Source organism: Idiotropiscis lumnitzeri, chromosome 6 (assembly GCF_059441095.1).
Source record: "Idiotropiscis lumnitzeri isolate Australia: NSW breed Sydney's pygmy pipehorse chromosome 6, RoL_Ilum_1.0, whole genome shotgun sequence".
NCBI lineage: Eukaryota > Metazoa > Chordata > Actinopteri > Syngnathiformes > Syngnathidae > Idiotropiscis > Idiotropiscis lumnitzeri.
Window position 1 is genome coordinate 19,528,859 of NC_142396.1, and position 20,990 is coordinate 19,549,848.

Sequence of the window (20,990 nt, forward strand, 5' to 3'; positions counted from 1 at the left end):
CCGGCCTGTGTGGAGTTTGCATGTTCTCCCCGTGCCTGCGTGGGATTCCACCGGGAACTCCAGTTTCCTCCCAAATTCCAAAAACATGCTTGGCAGGTTGATTGGACACTCTAAATTGTCCCTTAGGTATGAGTGTGAGCGCGGATGGTTGTTCGTCTATGTGTGCCCTGCAATTTGCTGGCAACCAGTTCAGAGTGTTCCCCGCCTACTGCCCGAAGATAGCTGGGATAGGCTCCAGCACAACCCGCGACCCTAGTGAGGAGAAGCGGCATTGAAAATGGATGGAAAGATGGATGCAGTTAATCACAAAGTATCAGGCTCGGGAAGGATTGTAATGACGTACAATCGCCAGCAGATGTCAACATTGTCGTTAACTAAGGAGTTTTTGGGGTTAGAAAAATAACACTGAAAAGGTACTAGTACAAGAATTATGTCGATCGAAAAATCGATATATACAGGCAGCTGATACTGGAAGACACTCTCTTCAGAGTTTAAAAGGGCAAACAGGTTGTCATCAGCTGATCAAAATAACAATGACGCCCAGAGCATGCATATACCCACTTTTTTTTCCTGAGCCTGAGAGCAACGTCGATCGAAAGGACTCAAGTGTTGGATCGTGCTTTGATAAACATTTCCCCTTACGGATCGACTGAAGCTAGCCAAAGAGAAGGTATATTTTTCTATCAAGCTAACTGCTGTAACTCGAAGAGAATCAATTTCACACTCCCATCATAGGGGGGACTGAAAGTGCCAAAATTAATTATTTGTGTGTTTAATTAATTATTTCATAATTTTAACTGTCAAACTCGCCCATCAAAGTTTGGTGGGCATGTCCTAACACCTGATTGACTCAATATGGTCCAGCTGCAGCCACAAATGGGTGTTCCCTTTTTTTAACAGGAACGCCCCGTTCTGACAACGGGGACACCCCCTCACACCAAGAGCCACGTCCGGTGTCGCCTATGACGTTAGATTGCTGTCACAATTACGTAAGCATAATGTCAAATACCTCAAACACAAACAGTCAATAGGAGGTGTAATGTTCTAACTTCTGTTATTCATGCTTTGTTACACCTCCATCTGTTGTGAAATGCGCTATACAAATAAAATTGAATTGCATTGTATCGTATTGTATTGTATTGCATTGTATTGTATTGTATTCAATAAGCCACGCAGAAACAGTTATGCTGCAAACTGATGTCTCTATTTTCTAACTGCTATCATTACAGGAGGGTCTTCTGCATTCCAACACGCTGTTCTTATTGTTTTAGTAATAAATCAAATTTTTTTGGGAAAATATCTTTGACACTTGGTAAAGTCATTTTAAAAAAGGTCTGTAAATGCTTACAAATGTTGCTCAAAGAATTAGGACTCAAGAGAAACTCATTGAAGAGTTCAAAGAGAAGTCAACCCAGCTTCGGAAGACAGATGAGCCGTGATTGGACGTTACATGAGCCCTGAGCAACTGTGATGTCATTCTCAGTCGACAGAAGTGACAAAAAGGCGGCCCCATGATACGGCTAAAAACGGGTGGTTTTTGCTGCTTAACTCATATTCCACAAATGCAATATTAATTAGAACGCTATGTTTCCACTAGTGGAGGTGCCGAGAACATTTATAGCAAAGACTCTTTCTGGTTGATTTCCCCTTTATTAAACTTGTAATGGGGATTAAACAAAATGGCTACACCTATTTCTTATGCATTCGGGCTTCACTCGTGAAACTAAGATTGGAGGGGTTGACTCGAGACGACACAAGTTTATCAACCCCAGCATATCTCAACCCAATAGACTGAGCTAGGAGCCCAAATATGGGGTCATCGGTATCATATGGGCTGAATAATTCTCATTGGGATTTTTGGGTAGGTACAACACAGAGGATTAGGAAAATGTGATCACTTTGCATCTGTGGTAGCTCTGTGTGTGTGAGATCATTATGGGGGAAACACCTATCAGGGTGTATTTTGGCCACATTTTAAATTTTTTACTTTGACTTTGTTAACTTTCATTCCAGAGAAAGTTTTAGTGAAAAACGAGGCCATTTGCATGTATTCTTGTCCGGGGATGGTGGCACTGAACACAATTTCAAACATTTAGTACATTCATGTAGACCCCTTAGAAATAATGTACAGTGGGAAAAAAAAAAGGATAATTGTGCAGATTTTAGTAGCATGCTATCATATATTAACCATGCAATTGTCATCTGATAAAATGCATAGAACCCACAAAGCGACCACTGCTGCAAGGCTATCGTTTAACTCTTAGTCTACATGACAAAAGCCACGCAATATTGAGCAAACTCAGAACAGACCAACCCCCTGGCTACAAGTAGTTGCAATCCAAACACTAGATGTCTTTGGCATGATGCCATTGTTTGGCAGTTGAAAGTTCATTCGACACCATTCTTAGCAGCAGTGTGGGGTTTTATAATGCAAGCACGGGTGTTACAAGGCATCCAACCGCAATACTAGTTCAGCGATGTAGTAATTGTGTTTGTGGCACTTGGTCACAATTTCCAGTATGCTAGACGGCACATCACTGCCCGTCGGAAAAGGTTAGCATGGTTAATACAGACCTTCGGATTCAGGGTGGAGACAAAACGGATTTGCTAGCCAGAGTACACTACACACTAAAGTGCAAGAACGAACACAGTCCAAAAAAAAAAGCTTGACATTCTGTTCTTGTGACCTTTAACATCCAAGTACTGATGGGTCCAGCGACACTGAGGCGTCGATGCGCGCGCCGAGCTTCCAGGGCAAACCCCGTGTCGGTGCGCGTACCGCTTTGAGAAAGTCACGTGACCACTACCAGAATCGTGTCAACACAGATGTCGCGCGCCAAACTGTGTTCATAAGGAAGCGCATCTGTCAACAGGATGGACGCTCAAAACAAGCATCGAGTTATTGGCGCGTTACTTTGCATTAAATATCCGCAAGATGGAAGACGTCACTGTTGATGCGCACTCAGAGGTGCAGCGCTATATATGTCAGCAGGACACGTTGCACGTACGGAAGACTCGCTCTTATACTGGAAGTCCATGGAGGCAACGTTCCCTCACCTATTTATATCAGCCACACAGGCGTTGTGCACACCGGCCTCTTCAGTGCCTTGTGAGAGGATCTTCTCAAAGGCGGGGGAAATTGCCTAAAAAAAATAGACTGAATAACAAAACGCTGGAGAAACTAATTTTTTGGAATAAAAATCTTTAATTACAATGAGTCCATTGTCATTCATAACACTTTTACTTGGGCATTCAGACAGATGTTCTCTTAACTTATCAACTGCATCTCGAACATCAAAGATTTTTTTTTATGAAATTGCGTGCATGTAAAAATGTGAAAGCAAATGCCTAATCAGAAATCCCTTTGTCATTGTACTCAAGTGTGCAATGCGATTAGAGAGCTCCCCTCTCCAGTGCAATACAATAATTCAGTTAAATATATAAATTAGATAAGAGAATAATTAGTGCGATGGAAAGTAATACGAAATAGGATATATAAAAACACATCACGTCGCTGATCAATGGAATTGGATACAATTAGTTTGACAGATCAGTGTCAGATGACCCTGTCAAATGTTTCCTGCAAGTCCACCAGGTGTCAGTAGTCAGCAACACAGTGTCAACACATTGTGTCACTGTGTCGAAACGATACAGGATGCCTCATCTTCCCATCACTACATCCAAGTCTGTTATTTTGACCAAACCAAATCGATAGTTTTTTTTATGTTGCCAGAGAAAGAAAAATAAATATGACAAGCACTTTTATAAGTTTTATTTCAACTGGATTGAAATTCCAAAAACTTCTCCCGAGAGACAGAAACTGCAGTCAGTCCTTTTAACGCCAGACCTGGAAGTGGAGTAAAAAATAAAAATAAATGAATTCTCCGACTGACAATGCATTGTGCAGGCAGTTTAAGTCTTACCAGCAGGGGCTTTTCAAACGGTACCAGAGTTTGCCATTTTCGCAGGTCTCCTCCAGTTTTGGGCAAAACGCCAGTAGACCGGCCAAAAGGGGTAACGGGGCTCACCAGGAATATAACGAGTTTGAGCAAACACAACTCTTCCTCGTTTGAATCTTGAGCCCGAGTCAAAGGAGTAGACTGGCTCCAGATGAGACACATGACTGAAGACGGGCCTGTAGCGTTCATTTTGGGACTCATAACTGGGATCAACTTGCCAATGTTCATCTGGATGAGGTGGAACAAACTCATTCGGGTCAGGATGAGGGTACCCATCAACATAAACTGGAGGACTAGATTCAAAGACAGGGACACCAGGGCCCCAATAAGGAACCTCGCCTAAACTGCCACCCTCAAGATCATTTCGGCCTTCATCACTGGCAGGCTCAGCATTGGAACTGGCACTTGGAAGATGAAACGGAAATGAATCAGGGTAGACCTTTCTCCAATAAAGCGAGTCAGCTACAGGTACAGCGCCACAAGAGCCATAATCTAAAAAATAAAATAAACAAAAATTAAGCACCAACATTGGGAACAGAAGCCAATCATTGCCCTAATGTGTCATAAAAACTTACGAGTTTGTAAAAGGTTAATTACGCATCCAATCAACAGACACGAAATCCACATCCTGCTGATAAGTCGAAAAATAATTCACCACCATGCCAACAGCACTACTCTTACCAAAAGGTTCATCAAATTCACAGCAAAGTCACTTACATAACACTGGTGGAGGAGACAGAGAATGTTGTCAGGATATGCCTGCAAAAGTATCAGATTAAAAACACTACAACACACTGTACCACATGCACTTAAAAACTCAACAAAGCCATTCCTTACCTGCTAGGAGCCCAGCAAGTGACTTGCACAGGTGCCTGTCTGCAACTCAATAGCTACCTTACAGAGCCTCTTTTAAGACGTCCTCACACCAATTAACACCTAACTACAGGCAGCTGGTGGGAATCAAACGGATCCTAGGACCCCCCCCTCCCTAAAAAAAAAATAATAATAAAAATAAAGTTAAACTTTTTTAAATGAATTTATTATTTTTTTAACAGGTTCAAAGCTACTTCATAATGATATTATGTCATCTTAACCTACTATCATAATTGTACGACGAATTTAAGTATGATTTTCTTGTGAAATGCACGATATAACTATATAAATAGTTGTATTCTATTATAAATACATAAATAAAAAATAAATACACCTCTACATGTATGCATGTATGATGCTTATACTTTAAGGGCATTTTAAAGTGTGCACGTAATTGGTGGAAATGTCTACACGTTTTAAAATACAGCATGACACTGTTTTTCCCAACAGTCGGCCAATGTATCTCCATCAAACCAATCAAATGTTGCCATATTTGTTGATGATGTGGCCAGCCAACCAGCGATCCAAGAGCAATCTGGTCACGCCTACGTTGCGCTGTCCTCGCCACACAGTCGCCTCAGAGTCCAGTTTGACAGATAGTAAACTTTGAAGCCGTCTGCTCCTTCGGGGGCGGTTTATCCTAATAATCCCGGTTTTTTTCTTGGTAAATTCCTGACTGAACCATCTTTATTTTTGGTCTTTTGATAGAATGAGAAGGAATCATGGTGGTGAATTCAGTGCACTGGTTTCGCAAATGTCTTCGTTTACACGATAATCTGGCGTTGCAAGAGGCCCTGAATGGAGCTAACACAGTGCGTTGTGTTTATATTTTGGACCCGTGGTTTGCTGGCGCCGCCAACGTGGGCATCAACCGATGGAGGTTTGCTACTTTCAAATTTAACATAATCCCTGATTACAACGTATATGTAAATAGGTAGTTTAAACTGGCAATTTTATGACTGCGTTCAAATCTGGAGTTGAGGCTCGGGCCTCCTCCTTACGTCAGGTGGCTAATGCTAATTTCGAATGGAGAGGGTGCTAATGGAAGGTAATTTGGTGTTATGTTCATCGATGTTTTATCAGTACGTCGAAGAGAACCTCATGTTGATTTGATTTCTATTAAGATCTAAGCCCCCCCCTCACGCGATTGAAATAATAAGATCCTGGGATCATTTAATTGTGCCACCTCTGTTTTAAGTTACAGACAGGTCAGGTCTCACTGACACTCGAATTGTTTAGATGCACTTGGAGTTGGTATTTTCTTCAAGCACGTATTTTACGTGAGAGATTTTCGGTCGGCGCGTTATACAACAATCGTGTAATATTAATGCATTGGATTTATATAACGGATTCCCTGTAACGAATTCAGTTACCATTTATTGCTTGCCTCATCAAACGGTAACAATGTTTTACATTAAAATACAATGTTTGTGGCATAGACGTCGATGAAAAATATAACTTAGCAAAAAACATTATATTAATTTGACTTCCATCGATTAAGGACAGCAGTAGATCTGTGTTAGAAAGTCCTTCATTCAAAAATGTGCGTGTTCTAAAATCTCCATTTCACTCCTTTACTGGTGTCATTCACAATTAAATTAATTTAGGTGGCAGAAATGAAGCAACTATACTTTTTTGAAAGTAGAGCGTATTATGCCGTATTACCTTGCCGTACGTAAGACCTTCCTTCACTTTAGGAGACTGAGGGCATTTGTCTCCGATGTAACTCAACTCTTGTCCAATGGTTCACTTTTTTGCCCGAAGGTTTTTGCTGGAGTCACTGGAGGACTTGGACTGCAGCCTGAAGAAGCTCAACTCCAGATTGTTTGTTGTCAGAGGACAGCCTGCGGAGGTTTTCCCAAGACTTTTTAAGGTCTGATCTGTGCTTATGTCCTTGTTTTTGCTGATCATAATTTAAAATAGGGCCGGGCAATATGACCTCAAATCAATATCACGATAAATTGAGCAATTTTACCTCGATAACGATAAATGAACGATAAATGACAACAATCCTGTCCTAGTGTGGTCTGTAAACAAAATGCTAAATAAAATGTAAAAAAAAAAAACAAGCAAACAAGTTTGCATCATTGGGAAAATGTGCCGTCTTGAGTACTCTGGTGCGTAGTCGCCACTCGTCGCCTATGTAATGCACAGTCAGACTCAAACAGGGATGTTGCGACTGGATCACACGTCGGATGTGGATGGAAAATGCTTGACATGTCTAAGCTCCCGTCCCAATGTTGTCCATATTGGGATCTACGGTTTGCGAAAAATATTTCTGGACCTCTTGTCGGCTACTCTCATGAGGTGCTTAAATCCCGTGCGCTTCACTGTAGCTAAAGGAGCTATAACTTTAGCTATGTGCTATGCTATCGCGTCCACCTCTTAGACGTTCTCTCGTATGGTGTCGCCTTCGCTATGGGCTGTCACTTGTCGAACCTTGCTTCTCACGTTGAGCGTTTAGCTCAAGTTCCAAGTCAACAGCATGGTTGTGTTGTAGGTGGTGAAAAATAAAAGATTGGACGCGCTGTTTTGGGTGCTTATGACGCACTTTATAGTTTGTGTTCTTTTGCTCAAACATCGTCTTTATGGAACCCAAAACATTTCCAAAAGACAGATGTCGAATTTCTTTTCGAGACAAGCGCAACAGGAACAACTTCAACTAACGTTACTTCGTCTTCAGCTGTGTCAGCCGCTTCTTGATTTGAATTGCCAGCTACGACCGCTTAATCAGTTTTCTTTCTTGTGCGGATGTGTGGAGTCACGTGACTACACGCGCTGTAGCCGTCTTAAAGGGGCATGAACATAGCCGCAGACAGAAAAGACTTTCTTTCTTTTTTTTTTTAAACACCGAATTTACCGACATGGGCAGAATGACGTTGGTTATTTTAATAAATTTCGGTAAAGGTACATTTTCGGTTTATCGCCCAGCCCTAATATAATATGGCGTGAAATTCACTAGTTTCAACAGTGGTGCAAGAAACCTCATTATGCAGCACAAAAAGCTATCCTCAGTTACTGATTTCATTAGAATGTTGCAGATTTATGGCATAGAGGCATTTTTTTTATCCAATATCTCGATATTTCAAGTCAGTTAAAAAATGATGCATTCAATTAGATTATTAGGTTATTTTTGTTTGCAAGTAGGATTAAACAAACAGCAACAAACTAATTAAAGTATATTTTTTAGGATTGTATTCCTTTTTCTAGATGGTAGAGTCCAAACATATTTGTCGCTCACAATAAGCCACACATTATCTTGCCATCATGCGGCCCAATAAAAATATATCGTTACACAGCATTGTTGGAATTTTCACTTTTTAAATTTTTGATGTTGTAATCTCTGTCCTCTGAGTGTTCTTCAAGCAATTGAATTATTATGAGTCAAGGACATTCATAATAGGATACATTTTCAACAGGGTCTCAAGTTGAATTGCTGTGTTCTGAAATTGAAACACCACTCAGTCTGATTTTGGCATTCCTTTTCCAACAATTGGTTGAATGGGGGTGTGCTTATCAAGACAGACATCTAAAATGTTGAGCTTTCTCTTCACTCAAATTATTTTTTCTTCCGTCTCCACCGGAAGTCTGTATCATATTATTGTTTCCTTTATTTTTTTTGTTCGTACCCTTTCACAGTAATATGAGTGATGAGATTTAACAGTAAAACAAATAAATACATTAATCTGCAGAACATGTCAAAAGGTGAATGCATAGAGATATAATCTTTTTTTTTAATCACATGTTTAGCACGAGTTGCGTGTAAAGCAGATATGGTCAAGAATTTTCTTTTGATTGCTGCAGGCACAAGGTTATTACTTTTACCCTGTTCCTGCATGTCGCACAAGGTCATGTCATATTTTTTTTAATGTCCGATAACTGATCCATTTAAAAAAATGTGGTGGGGCCAAATAAATGTTCCTTTGTCATATATTAATATGATATTTTCACATGGTGGGATCACAGAAAATAGTTGCTCATATACATTTTTGATAGAAACCAACATATTACAAACATTAAGAGTCATTGTCCTCTCTACGCTGTGAGCACTACATCCCATTTGTCCAATCTTCATGGTTAGAATGAAGGCTTTCATATCAATATTATACATTTAGTTTTTATCTGTCAACAGCTGTATCTACTGTCCATTTTTCACATCTTTTTTTCATATTCAGATTTTATATATTGTGAATAACATTGATGATAAAAAGCCAAAACAAACAAATCCTTGTCTCTCTGCAGGAATGGAAAATGACAAGGTTAACCTTTGAGTATGACCCTGAGCCGTATGGGAAGGAGAGGGACAGCGCTATTATCAAGATGGCCCAAGAGTTTGGAGTAGAGACTATCATCAGAAACTCTCATACACTCTACAACTTGGACAGGTTTGTGATGTGAAAATTCAGTATAAAGTTAAGACCAACATCACTCATATCAAGGCCAAATTTGTGTTGAAACAAATTTCCACTTGTTCAATGGGTATCTTCTGGTTAGAAATTACACAAGAAACCGGGAAAACTTAATTTGTAGTCTTTCATGCGTCTTGTGTGATATTCTAAAGAATGCCGTTAACATTTTGCATAATCTAGAGCATAAGTGGGGCTGTATGACGCTAGTTGTTCGATGCTATGTGAATTGTATCCGACATGTGTTGAGACAGATCACCTAATAATTGTCACTAACCGGGTCAAGAGCTTAACAGTCGCCCGTTTCGCTGATGACTGACTGAAACTCTGACGCTCAATGTCTCACGTGTTTGAGCACGGAGGTGGCCGCATATATGTTTTGAGCGGAGAAGAGGATCTCTGCTAACAGAAAAAAAACAGCGCTATTCAATCTGGTCACTGGGGCTGTGTTGGTTGCTACTCATCAGATACAACTGAACTTTTTTGTTCCCTATTATCCAAGCCTGCTCTTTTTTTTTATTGTCTCAGTCCTGGCCGGTGAAGGAAGCTGGCTGTGTGATATACCTTCAGGTCCACAGACCCCATTGTCCCGCATTTTTTACTTCACCACGCTGCGAGTGTGTGTGTGCGCGCGCGCTTGTGCTGTGCATGTGTGACGTAATTACATTTTCAACGTTGATTGGCTGTCGCCACTGCCGAAGAAGAACTGATGGTACTAACATAGTGGTGACAAACTGTGATGATTAGTTGAATACAGCATTAAAAGAAAAAGAAACAACTACTGTAATTCAGCAATAAACACCAGCGTGGTTGAGATATTGATGCTGGACTGATGACACGTTTGGTCGGCTTGAAATAATGACAGACTGACGATGACGGACGGACTGGCAAAATTTTGCATGCACTCCTGAGGCAGGTTGCCAGTCAATCGCAGGGCACATAATGTATAGAAAAACAAGCAGTCATATTTGCATTTACAGCTATGGCCTCTGGTGTCCAACCCAAGGCCCGGGTGCCACTTTTGGCTATTTGGCCTGCCACATCATTATATGTGGCCCGTAAAGGCAAATGCTGTGCGTCACCTTAATGTTTCTTCATAAAATACCAAAATTGCAAAATTCTTTACATAACGTCAAGGTGTTGCAATCATTTGTTACTAATTATCCTGTCAAAATAACTGGAAAATAGTTGCCTTTTTTAGGGGGAGGGGGGGTGTTCTGAGTTCAAAAGTAGTAAAGATTTGTTAATGAGATATGAGGTGATCATATGTTTGTATTCTCATTCATAATGGACCTCTGATGGAAACCATAGCTGCGGCATGACAAAAATGACCTTCTCAGCTGATCTGACATGTTTTTCGGGAACATGGGATGACCTTAAGGCCTGAGAGAAAATCCATACAACCACAGCAAGCACACGCAAACCATGCCAAGATTGAAAATCTGTCCCTCTCTACTGTGAGGCAGATGTGCTATCCAGTTGGTTACTGTGCTGCCACACAAGATACTGTTTTGTGACGTGTAATCAATTTTGAAAAAGGGTAAAAATAGACAATGGAATGATTAATCAATGAGCAAATAAATCAATAATTTTTAATCAGCGATTATTTACTTTTTTTAAATTAAACTGCTCAGAATTACAGCTTCTCAACAGTAAATATCCTCAGATTTCTGTAGCCCTCCACAAAAGCAGACTTGTTCCTTGCCTTGTCTTGAATCAAAATGGGAAAAAAAAGTGCTTGTGCTTTGGAACACACTGGTCAACATTTTTGCCAATTTTCTGACATGTTACAGACCAAATGAAGAACTCAATCATAAGGAGTATATGTTTATGAAATTTCTGCTCTGTTAAAACATCCTGTTTTTGAATGAAGGAATAGAGATTAAAACATGTTTTTGGCAAAATAATTCACAGAATAATCAATTAATAAAATAATTCTTCTTTGCTGCCAAATATTGCGGAGTGTGCATGTAGAAAAGTGGTTGAATAGTTTGTGCTGGTGAAAGAGGTGTGTGGATCAGCTATTTACGGCGTGCACTAAAGAGCGAACAGTGCCAGTACAATCCCAGTCACAAAACACAAACATTGACTGTTTACATGCAGTCAGTAACCCTTTCAAATGAATGAATATAAGATCTGTTATTGATGGCAGCGAGTTAGAACCAGAAAATTATGTCAATTTGTCTTGGTGTAGGTGTGTCGCAGTTTAGATGTGGATATTCCAATCAATCGCAATTATCATGTCTACAGGAGTACGGTGACTCTTGACTGCTCACGCGTGTAAACGTCTTTTTACGGAATTTTCAGAAACCAGAATTTTGACCTTAACCTGAATTTTGATGGCATATAAACATAGTCAGTGTTGCTGGTGTTCCAACAATCATACGGGGTATAATTCCACTAGCTCTGTTTTTGTGTGTAGATTGGCACCCATACAGAGTACTTGTAAGAAATGCAATCACATGCGCATGTTAGGTCACCCTGCTCTCTAAATATTGAGAGCAGATGATGAGACCGTATCTAGGGTGACAAAATGGCCCTTGGGCACCTTCTTTCCTCATGCTTGGTGTGCTACAAGGAGAGTGCTCAGATCAGATCGTTATTACGGAGTGATTTGGATTGGAGGTGTGACGATGACTCGACAACTAAACAATTATCACATTAATCACCAATTATTTTAGCTAATTAATCATTTAGAGATACTGTTTCATTTGGAGTTGTGCACTCCTTGGAAAGTTGACCTCTTATTGTAAATATATTCACGTTTCTGTGGTCCTACATGAAAGCAGTGTCATTAACTGTGTGTTGAATGAACACATGATATTGAAAACCTCTTGCCTATTTTCTACCACGTTACGGACCTAAAAAGTAACAGAATATTAAGTAATTTGTTTTTTAATCTCGGAATATAAATTGAAAGAAAATTCTGATTAATCGACTAAATGAAGGACAGTTTAAGTGATCATCAAAATAATTTGTTACGACCATAATTTGAAATTAACCAAACACGTGGATGCGACTGAAGTCATCTTAATGTTTGTGCGTGCGCGCCGAGTTGGTTAGGAGGGGGCTGGAGGGGTGTTTGCTTGAGTGCTTGAGGATATGTGCTTACTGTGCTTATTCAGAGCGGTCACAATGAAGTGACCAATAGGAAGCCATGTCTGCTGCAAATCCAGCAACCCGGGCTCCCGTACTGGCAGATATACACAGGTTGTATAAGATGGAAAGTAAAAATAAACAGCTTGGTCATCAGCACCAGTGGCAAGACTGAAATAAGACATGAAGTTGTGGAAACATACAACATTGTATGAATTGTTTTTGTGTCTTATAGTAACTAACCAGTGGGATTGTCACTATTGAATATTTTTAGGATAGATTATTCCTTATACAGTTTAATTTGTATCGATGCTTATTGCATTTTTTTATTTTCCTTTTACTGTTTTTGAACACACTATTGTTCATTTGGTATTTCAGTTTAGGCTTTAGTTACTTCTGGGGTTCCGATTAATGCAAAGGGCTGCAAGTTCGATGGATGTTTGTGAAGCTACTTCAGGTCCAACTACATGTCAGTTATTCATTCAGCGGCTTTTGATAACGCTCACTTTCTTAATAAATTAATCAGACTTTTTCCTCAAATTGATTACGATTCAGTTACTGGTTTGGTCCGTAACATGTCTGACAATAAGCAAAACTGTTGATCCTTTTTTTTTCCCAAAGTAAAAGATGTTTGCAAACATTTCTTTCACGCAAGAAGATTTTGAACTAGTTTACATGTGGATAAGACCGCTCATATGTCTTCCTTTCCCCATTCTCTGCAGGATAATAGAGATGAACAACAACAGTCCTCCACTGACCTTTAAACGCTTTCAGACCATTGTGAGCAGGCTGGAGTTGCCCAGGAGACCACTGCCTCCCATCAACCAAAAGCAGATGGACAAATGTCACACAAAAATTACAGACAACCATGACCAGCTTTACAGTATACCTTCACTGGAAGAATTAGGTAAAGAGGTGTCTTATGTTTGTCCTCAAACTTGATCTTCTCTTGTCTAGAGATGACATTACGCATTAATAGTCAAGTCGATATTGAAACAGCGTTTATTATTTCTACACCAAAGCATCGACTATCAGCACCGACAGTACCCGAGATCTTGGAATTGCTGAAAGGAAGTCAGGCTTTGTCGAATGGTGACGGGGCGCTCTTTGCTATTTGTCACCACTAATTGTGTCATGAATATCTGCAGGCTTCAGGACGAAAGGTTTGCCTCCAGCAGTGTGGCGTGGTGGAGAGTCCGAAGCATTGGACAGACTCAACAAACATCTGGACAAAAAGGTCAGCCGCACATCAGTTTTCGCAAATACTAGTTCATATTTTTAATAGAATATCAAAAATCAACTTCACACAAGCATCTACATTTCAACACTCAATTAGTATGTACTCGTGGAACCCTGATGATTTGTTGTTGCCTTCTGTAGTTTCTTCTCGGAAATCGAGTGCCTCCTGTGTCTTGGAACAAAGTACAAAAATGCATGTTGAGTTGTGTAAATGAGTCTCTTTGTGCGTAGGTGTGGGTGGCTAACCTGGAGCACCCTCGGGGGAACATGTGCTCTCTGAATGCCAGTCCGACCGGACTGAGTCCTTATTTGCGTTTTGGTTGCCTGTCCTGTCGGGTCCTCTACTACAACCTCAGAGAGCTCTACATGAAGGTACCTCATATAACATCATGCTAGTTGTTTCTGATTTTTAACCACTGAACCGTCTTTGTTTGCAATTAGCTCCGGAAGCGTTGCAGTCCTCCGTTGTCCCTTTTTAGTCAGCTGTTATGGAGGGAATTCTTCTACACTGCTGCGACCAACAATCCAAACTTTGATCGTATGGATGGAAACCCCATTTGTGTTCAGGTGGGCAGAGATCAAACTCATCATCAGGCATTCGATGTCACCATAACAAATATTTCCAAACAATATATTTTCCCACAAACTATCACGATAAAGGATTTTTTTGGACTGATTTATATGATTTAATGCCACTGATATCATGATGATGTTGGAGCCAAAATAATTCATGGCCCACAAAATATTGTGTTCTGTGGCAAAAGAAACATGGGACCTACCAAAAGAAAGATTTTACTGTCTTTTTTCATCAGAATTTATTGATTTTTACCAAGTGTCATTCTTTAGTAATTTCCTTTTGAACAATTTAACTGAAAATCCTGTTTTGGTGGGGTGGCTGAAATCGAGGGTTTTGTAAAAAGATGTATTTCAAGTAAAACTTCAACTTTGACACCTATATATTCAAAAATATATATGAAAAAGTGATTTTGATGGCGAAAAGACAGTCTTTTCAAATATGCATGTACAATTTTTACCTTTGCCAAAAATGTATGAACATTGTGCTACGTGCTGGCGAGGGCATGCGTAGGCATTCAATTCCACCCCTAGAAGCATTTTTTTTTGTGTGTGTGTGTGTGGTAGGATAAAAGCGATCTCGTTTGTTCAATGGCACACCATATTGTTCCACACCCCATTACATGGTGACAGTTGTTTGTTGTACAAACACAGTGAAACAAGTCCCTTCTAATAATGTTTGGAGTTCATTCACTGAGATGGGGGATTGTCCCAGTCAACATGACGCCAGCCAGCATCATCCAGATGTCTGCTCCCCGCATGACGCGAACCCTGATGACAAATATTCCACACTCGAGTCAGGATCAGCGTCAACAAAAACAATCTAGTCTATATCTGATGTGGCCTTGGGTGAGGTAGTCGGACGCTTGCCTATTGGCTCCCCTCACCTCTCGCCCCGTCATCTGATGACAAGGGAGTCTCTGAAGAGTATCGTGAGGGCCACGCATGTTCTGAGCATTGTTGTATTCCTCAACTGAGGACAGCTCTCTTTGTAGCTTTTATCCCTGAAGAGAGTGCGTGCGATTGTCAGCTGACTGTATTTTTTTTATTTATTTATTTTTTATTACTCTTCATACTTCCTCTTCACTACCCCTTAGCTAAGCCACATTATTTCCATCTCTGTGGGTTTATTTGACCCTACAAACTTCTCTGTCTATGATGTGACCAAAGGAACTGTTGACGTCTACTGGCAATTGCACCTCATTACAATCCTTTTCAGGCTTGATACTTGGTGGGGAATTGCATGAGGTCCTCCTGCATCCAATGCATGGGGAAAAAAACATGCATTACTCGAGTTAAACTGTAAATGTTCCAAAACATTTGGATTATAAAAATCGAGTTAACATGAAATAGATTGAACAATGAAATATCTTCGATAAAAAAATAAATAGAAATGACTCAGTCTCTGTTAAAAAAATTGGTTGCAACAAATCTCATTCTGTACTGTCTGTAGTGGCAGAGTAAAATGAGATGTTGTTCTCTGCATCTTCTTTACCCTGCAAATATATCACCAATGTGTACACTAAAGAAGATCAGATTTACTAAATACATTTGTGACTTAATTGAGAGTTGAAAAGGATCATTATTTCAGTACAGTATTCATACTTTTTAGTTGTGTATTCATTTCTCATATAACAAACACATTTTGTTTTTGGAAATTTCCATGGAGAAATCAAGAGTTATGTCTAATTTCATAAGGGGTGCGCTAATCATTTTGGCCGCAACTGTATGTTGTAATTACCGTATGCTTTCACTCAGAGGGCCTTTATAACTGACAAACCATAAATTTGCGTGTGTAATTTTTTTTACCTTCAGTAGAAGAAAGAAGTATTATGGTGGTTGCAAGGGTAAAATATGCTAAGAAATTTGTCTCCAGATTCCATGGGATCAAAATCCAGAAGCATTAGCCAAATGGGCTGAGGGCCGGACTGGTTACCCTTGGATTGACGCCATTATGACCCAACTCAAAGAGGAGGGCTGGATCCACCATTTGGCTCGGCACGCTGTGGCTTGTTTCCTCACCAGGGGTGACCTGTGGATCAGCTGGGAGAGCGGCATGAAAGTAGGAGACAAAGCTAGTACACATGTTGTATATGGGGCAGCTCCTGGAATTGAGTGATCTTGTGTTCTTGCAGGTGTTTGAGGAGCTGCTGCTGGATGCGGACTGGAGTGTTAATGCTGGCAGCTGGATGTGGCTGTCTTGTAGTGCCTTCTTTCAACAGTTTTTCCACTGCTACTGTCCTGTTGGTTTCGGAAGAAGAACTAACCCTACTGGAGACTACATCAGGTAGGCAATGAGTAGTTAAACCCCTCATATTCACATAAGCACAACTCTATTTGCTATTTTTGTGCTCAAGCCAGAGTTATAATAGTTTCACACTTGTTCATTATAACAAGTCTTTATTTCACGTTGACTCTAGTTTGTCACATTCAGTTGGTTTGTTGTTGGTTTTTCTCACTTTTTTTTGGTTTAGTTTAGAGTTCATTCATTTTAGTTAGATTTTTTATTTTCTTCTACTTTTAATTGGGGTTATTTCTTGTGTGCATGATTTATTTAAAAAAAATAACAGTAAGTATTGAGTAATAAAAATACAATAAAATATGAAAAAAAAAACAATCAGATGAACAACCATCAACAAGTCAAATATGGGTACTATACATATAAGAGTCTGCAGAAGTGCAATGAGTATAGTACATCAAACTGCTTCTATGCAAGTATAGTATCAAATTCAAAAGGTTGGCATTGTGTCAACTCTGTTATTGATTAGACTATGTATTTTTTTTTCCATATGGAATATATATAAGCTCTTGAATGTCTCCATAATCAGGCACAATCTTGTAAAAGATACATTTGAGGTCAATTATTGAACTCTCCTGCAGGCGCTACATCCCCATCTTAAAGGACTACCCAAATCGCTACATCTATGAGCCCTGGAACGCACCAGAGTCAGTCCAGAAGGCAGCCAACTGTGTCGTGGGAGTGGACTATCCCAAACCAATGATCAACCACGCTGAGAGCAGCAGACTCAACATTGAGAGGATGAAACAAGTTTACCAGCAACTCTCACATTACAGAGGACTCAGTAAGTCTTGTCTTTTTGTTATCCTGTAGATATTTTGTGTCATTCGCAGAAGTAATTTTCTGTCTTCAAAAGTAAATTGATGGGTTTATTTTCGAACATGCTGTATGTGTTAGAATATCATATTTCATCATTGTTTGTGTTTCAGGCCTGCTTGCATCAGTACCAACAATCCAGGAGGAGGCAGAGCCACTGATGACAGACGAGTCCCAGACCAGCAGTGGCCCCGGTAAGAGGGCGTACAACACATTTCTTAGTCTTACCCAGATTGTGAACAATTACATCACATTATAAATACATCAATAAATACAGCAAGTCCGTCTGTTGTGTTTTTTTTCCCCATCCCTAGACTCTCCCTCCAGAGTTGACAATGAAGGAGCTGGCCACGTTGCAGCTCCTAATTCATCCTCCGTCTGTGCATCTTCCAATACTGTATTACACCCAAAACTGGAGAGCGACCCAATGAGATGCTTATCCCACACATCTGCCAACTCTTCAGATTCACAAATGCCCCCTTGTGCGTCCATAACGTCAACATGTGCAGCTGTAGACTCTCCCTCATCACTCGTCTCCACACCAGCCCAGAGCCCCTTGTCAATGTCCAAGACATGCACGCCTTCCTCGTTGTGCTCCACATTGCCCCAGTCTCTTAGTCCAGCCACAGCCCAAACCCAGACATCTTCTTTAGGACCAAGAAGAAAAAGCTTTACCCGTAAGGTACGCCGCGGACAGAGGCAACGAGGGCGACACAGCAGCCATGCCGCAGTAGCTAGAGAGGGAGAGAGAAGAGGTGAGGAGGAAGGGATGGAGGCAGGCGAAGGGAATGAAAAGATGGAAGAAAGTGTAGAGATGGAAGAAGAGAGAATGGAGGAGGAAACGTACGCAGGACAACCACAGTAATACACAGTACAGTAAAACCTTCATTGCTTTTCCAAACATGTTCACAACAGAGTGATTCAACGCATTATTGCATTTTGGATACAGAGCTCTAATTACTAACGTCGCTGTATTTTTGTGTTGTCGCTTGAAATCAACACTTCGCCAACATCTCAGTGGCAGATGGTCCCAAAAATCTAAATTGCATTTTCTTTCTTCTGTTTTGTATCTTTCAGGAGAAATAGCACCTAACATCTATTCCGTTAAACTGGACAAATAGATTTTTTGGGGTGGTTAAGCAGAAAATATACTCACCAGTTAGAACATTAGAGGTACAAATGCAAAGTCTTATTAGATCCAATGGAATAATTATACCCAAAATTATTTACTCTAAAATGTCAGTTTTGATTGACACTTACGTAGTATTTAACTTAATGCATTGATGGTGCTTGTATTTCACACTTATGTAGAACTTCACAACTTCATCGATAAGCAAGGTAACCAAAATCATATCCATGCTCCTCTCAATATGATGCAATTCTACACCTCTCCAAACTTTATTAACATAATCCTTGATAATATACCGAGCATCATCTTTGTTAAGACATCTTTACTGAAACACTTCCCGTATTAGTTCTGATTAGATCATGCAGATGTGCCTAATTTAGTCTGCTGAGTGCATATATACAGTATGTTGAAGTCAAAGCAGTTCAATGGCATTTTACTGCAATATTTTGGCCTAAAATAATGGGACACTGCAGAGACATACGCCTATGCAAGAGTTGCTTGAAAATAAGTGATCAATTGTCATTTCATATATAAAAAACACATTTGTGTGATTGTAAATTGTCTAAATGGGATATTAAGAGATGGACTCAACAAACATGGAGCTCCATATTGGATTGCTACTGGTGGCATCCAGTAGCCACATTTAACAATGCAATCTTGCCTGCTTTTCTCCTGCTTCTATGAACATCTCCATTGAAACTAGATACTACAAGATCACCTGAAATGTCTCTGCAATTCAGCCCAGAGTGATGATAATGTGTTTTGACTATCTCTCTAGAGCTATTTTATACTGAATAGCTCCCAGGGTTTAGGATTTATGTTTTCTTGTCTGCATTGCAACTTGGTGAAAACTAAAACTTGAGGCAGGCAGAAGGCAGACCCCAAATTAACTGTATTGAAGTTCACATTACATTCATTTTGCAATGTTTGGTGGCACACATGTATATAATGTATAAATATACAGTATACAAGGTGTCAGAAAAAAAAATCAATTCCAGACTATGAGTTTCCCCCTTTAATATGAGACAGATTACAAACCAACCACATCTGCAAAGACATCCTGCGTATTTTTATTTTTTTTGGTTTGTTTTGTTCACTGCACAAGAAGAGAGGATTGTGGCTGGACAACTTGTGACTGCTTCACCTTGGCTGTGTACCTACTCAAAATGCCCTGAGCATCTGACAGTTCCTAGTCTAGAAGACCATTGCTGTGCTGGTGCAACTTCCCTACTCACCCAACCTGGCCCCCGACGACGGAGCGGCAGATGGATGCTGTAATGGGAAAAATGTGTACCTTTAATATACAAGTGATAGGACAAGTGCTTTGAGAGAAATGAGAAAAATGTGCATGTGAGGAGACCGTTGGATCAAAACCATACTGGCGGCAGGAAAGAAGTGCCTGCCTAATTAATGTACGTGTAAAGTATATCCAAACATGAATAGACAGTTATCTTTCCCCTGTGACGCACACTGCCGTCACTGGATATCGATATTGATAAATGTTTTGTAATACTAAGATATCAGAGAAGAGCGGAATGAGACCGGGGCAAGGTGACTTCAGTTGGAGCAAAGCAGAGTTCATATGATGCTACAACAGAATACAGACAGTGCAAAGAAATATTTTTCTAACAGTCTCGGAAGAATCGAGAAAGTCTATTCGAGTCCAGGGTTCTTTTTTTAAAAGGTGGAAACGTGTAGTTCGTATTTGTAGTATCTTAAGTGACACCAGACCTGGAATTTTGAAGTCACAGAATAATGAAGTGCAGTTGAGTTTGAATATTTTCCATACTTCTGGCAATTGATAATGCTGCTTGTATTTAATGAATGTAGAGAAAAGCCTGTGGTGTTCTCCATATATTGTATTTATCAGTTTGTACATTAAATAGTTAAACCCTCTCACTGTCTTTTACTAACATTGTCTTAATTATACAAAGGGTCACACCTACAATAATATAAGTACTTTTTTTCCCTACAGACTACATAATTAAAATATTCAATGAGCAACTGTATTCAGGTAAGCAAGTGAACGCTATGGAGGACTTAGTGTCAGAATTAAATAAATACACCATGAAATGTTTAATTAAAACTGTCCTTATTTAATGAATTAAATGTTTTATTTATTAATTAAATGTGGAGTTAAAGAAATAAATGCACACGCACTATATATCAGGGAAACACCAAAAAAACTGTTTGCTTTCATTTACTACTCCCATCATACTACTACGATGTAGTGTCTACAAATGCTGTGCATGAATGGTATTGGACATGAACTTTAAAATTGTCTTGTGTATCAATTAACTTTTCTTGTCTTGCGTATATGTTCAAAATACTGCATATACCGCATATGTAAGCACCAAAAGGTGTATTTTTCTAATTCATAATTTATCCAAACTACTACACCACAAGCCATAATTACGTTCCATACTTGTGATGTTAGAACACGTATTGCTCTACGCAAGGAAGTAACAAAAATAGTTTCATTAATGTTTATTTTCTATGGTCGTCTTTGACAGTCCTGATGCTGGGTGTACTGTAGATTCTACCGTAATACATATTCTTCCTACAGTTCCTGAATGCGACCTCATTACCAGACAACTATG

At 39.8% G+C, this 20,990-nt stretch overlaps 1 protein-coding gene and 1 long non-coding RNA gene across 2 annotated transcripts; one reads left to right on the top strand and one right to left on the bottom strand.

The window, feature by feature from the left end:
* Positions 1–3,757: 3,757 nt before the first annotated feature.
* Positions 3,758–4,918, bottom strand: LOC148335524 (uncharacterized). Its single transcript, XR_015844004.1, has 5 exons — positions 4,797–4,918; positions 4,677–4,718; positions 4,535–4,590; positions 3,924–4,451; positions 3,758–3,847 (listed from the first exon to the last, which is right to left on the bottom strand). It is a non-coding gene; the product is annotated as an uncharacterized LOC148335524 (long non-coding RNA).
* Positions 4,919–5,388: 470 nt separating this feature from the next.
* On the top strand, positions 5,389–20,286 carry cry2 (cryptochrome circadian regulator 2). Its single transcript, XM_088297612.1, has 12 exons — positions 5,389–5,712; positions 6,597–6,705; positions 9,075–9,217; positions 13,057–13,241; positions 13,483–13,571; positions 13,805–13,945; positions 14,015–14,140; positions 16,023–16,208; positions 16,282–16,433; positions 17,027–17,229; positions 17,375–17,455; positions 17,576–20,286. Exons 1-12 carry the CDS (start codon positions 5,555–5,557, stop codon positions 18,124–18,126), a joined length of 2,124 nt encoding a protein of 707 aa, XP_088153738.1. The 5' UTR covers positions 5,389–5,554; the 3' UTR covers positions 18,127–20,286.
* Positions 20,287–20,990: the final 704 nt, after the last annotated feature.

What these genes read in the sequence shown, in the direction of transcription:
- cry2 (XM_088297612.1), top strand. Translation starts at nt 5,555, where the DNA reads ATGGTGGTGAATTCAGTGCACTGGTTTCGCAAATGTCTTCGTTTACAC. An exon ending in GTGGGCATCAACCGATGGAG is followed by an intron (nt 5,713 to 6,596) that starts GTTTGCTACTTT and finishes TTTTGCCCGAAG; the next exon opens with GTTTTTGCTGGAGTCACTGG. An exon ending in GAAACCCCATTTGTGTTCAG is followed by an intron (nt 14,141 to 16,022) that starts GTGGGCAGAGAT and finishes ATTTGTCTCCAG; the next exon opens with ATTCCATGGGATCAAAATCC.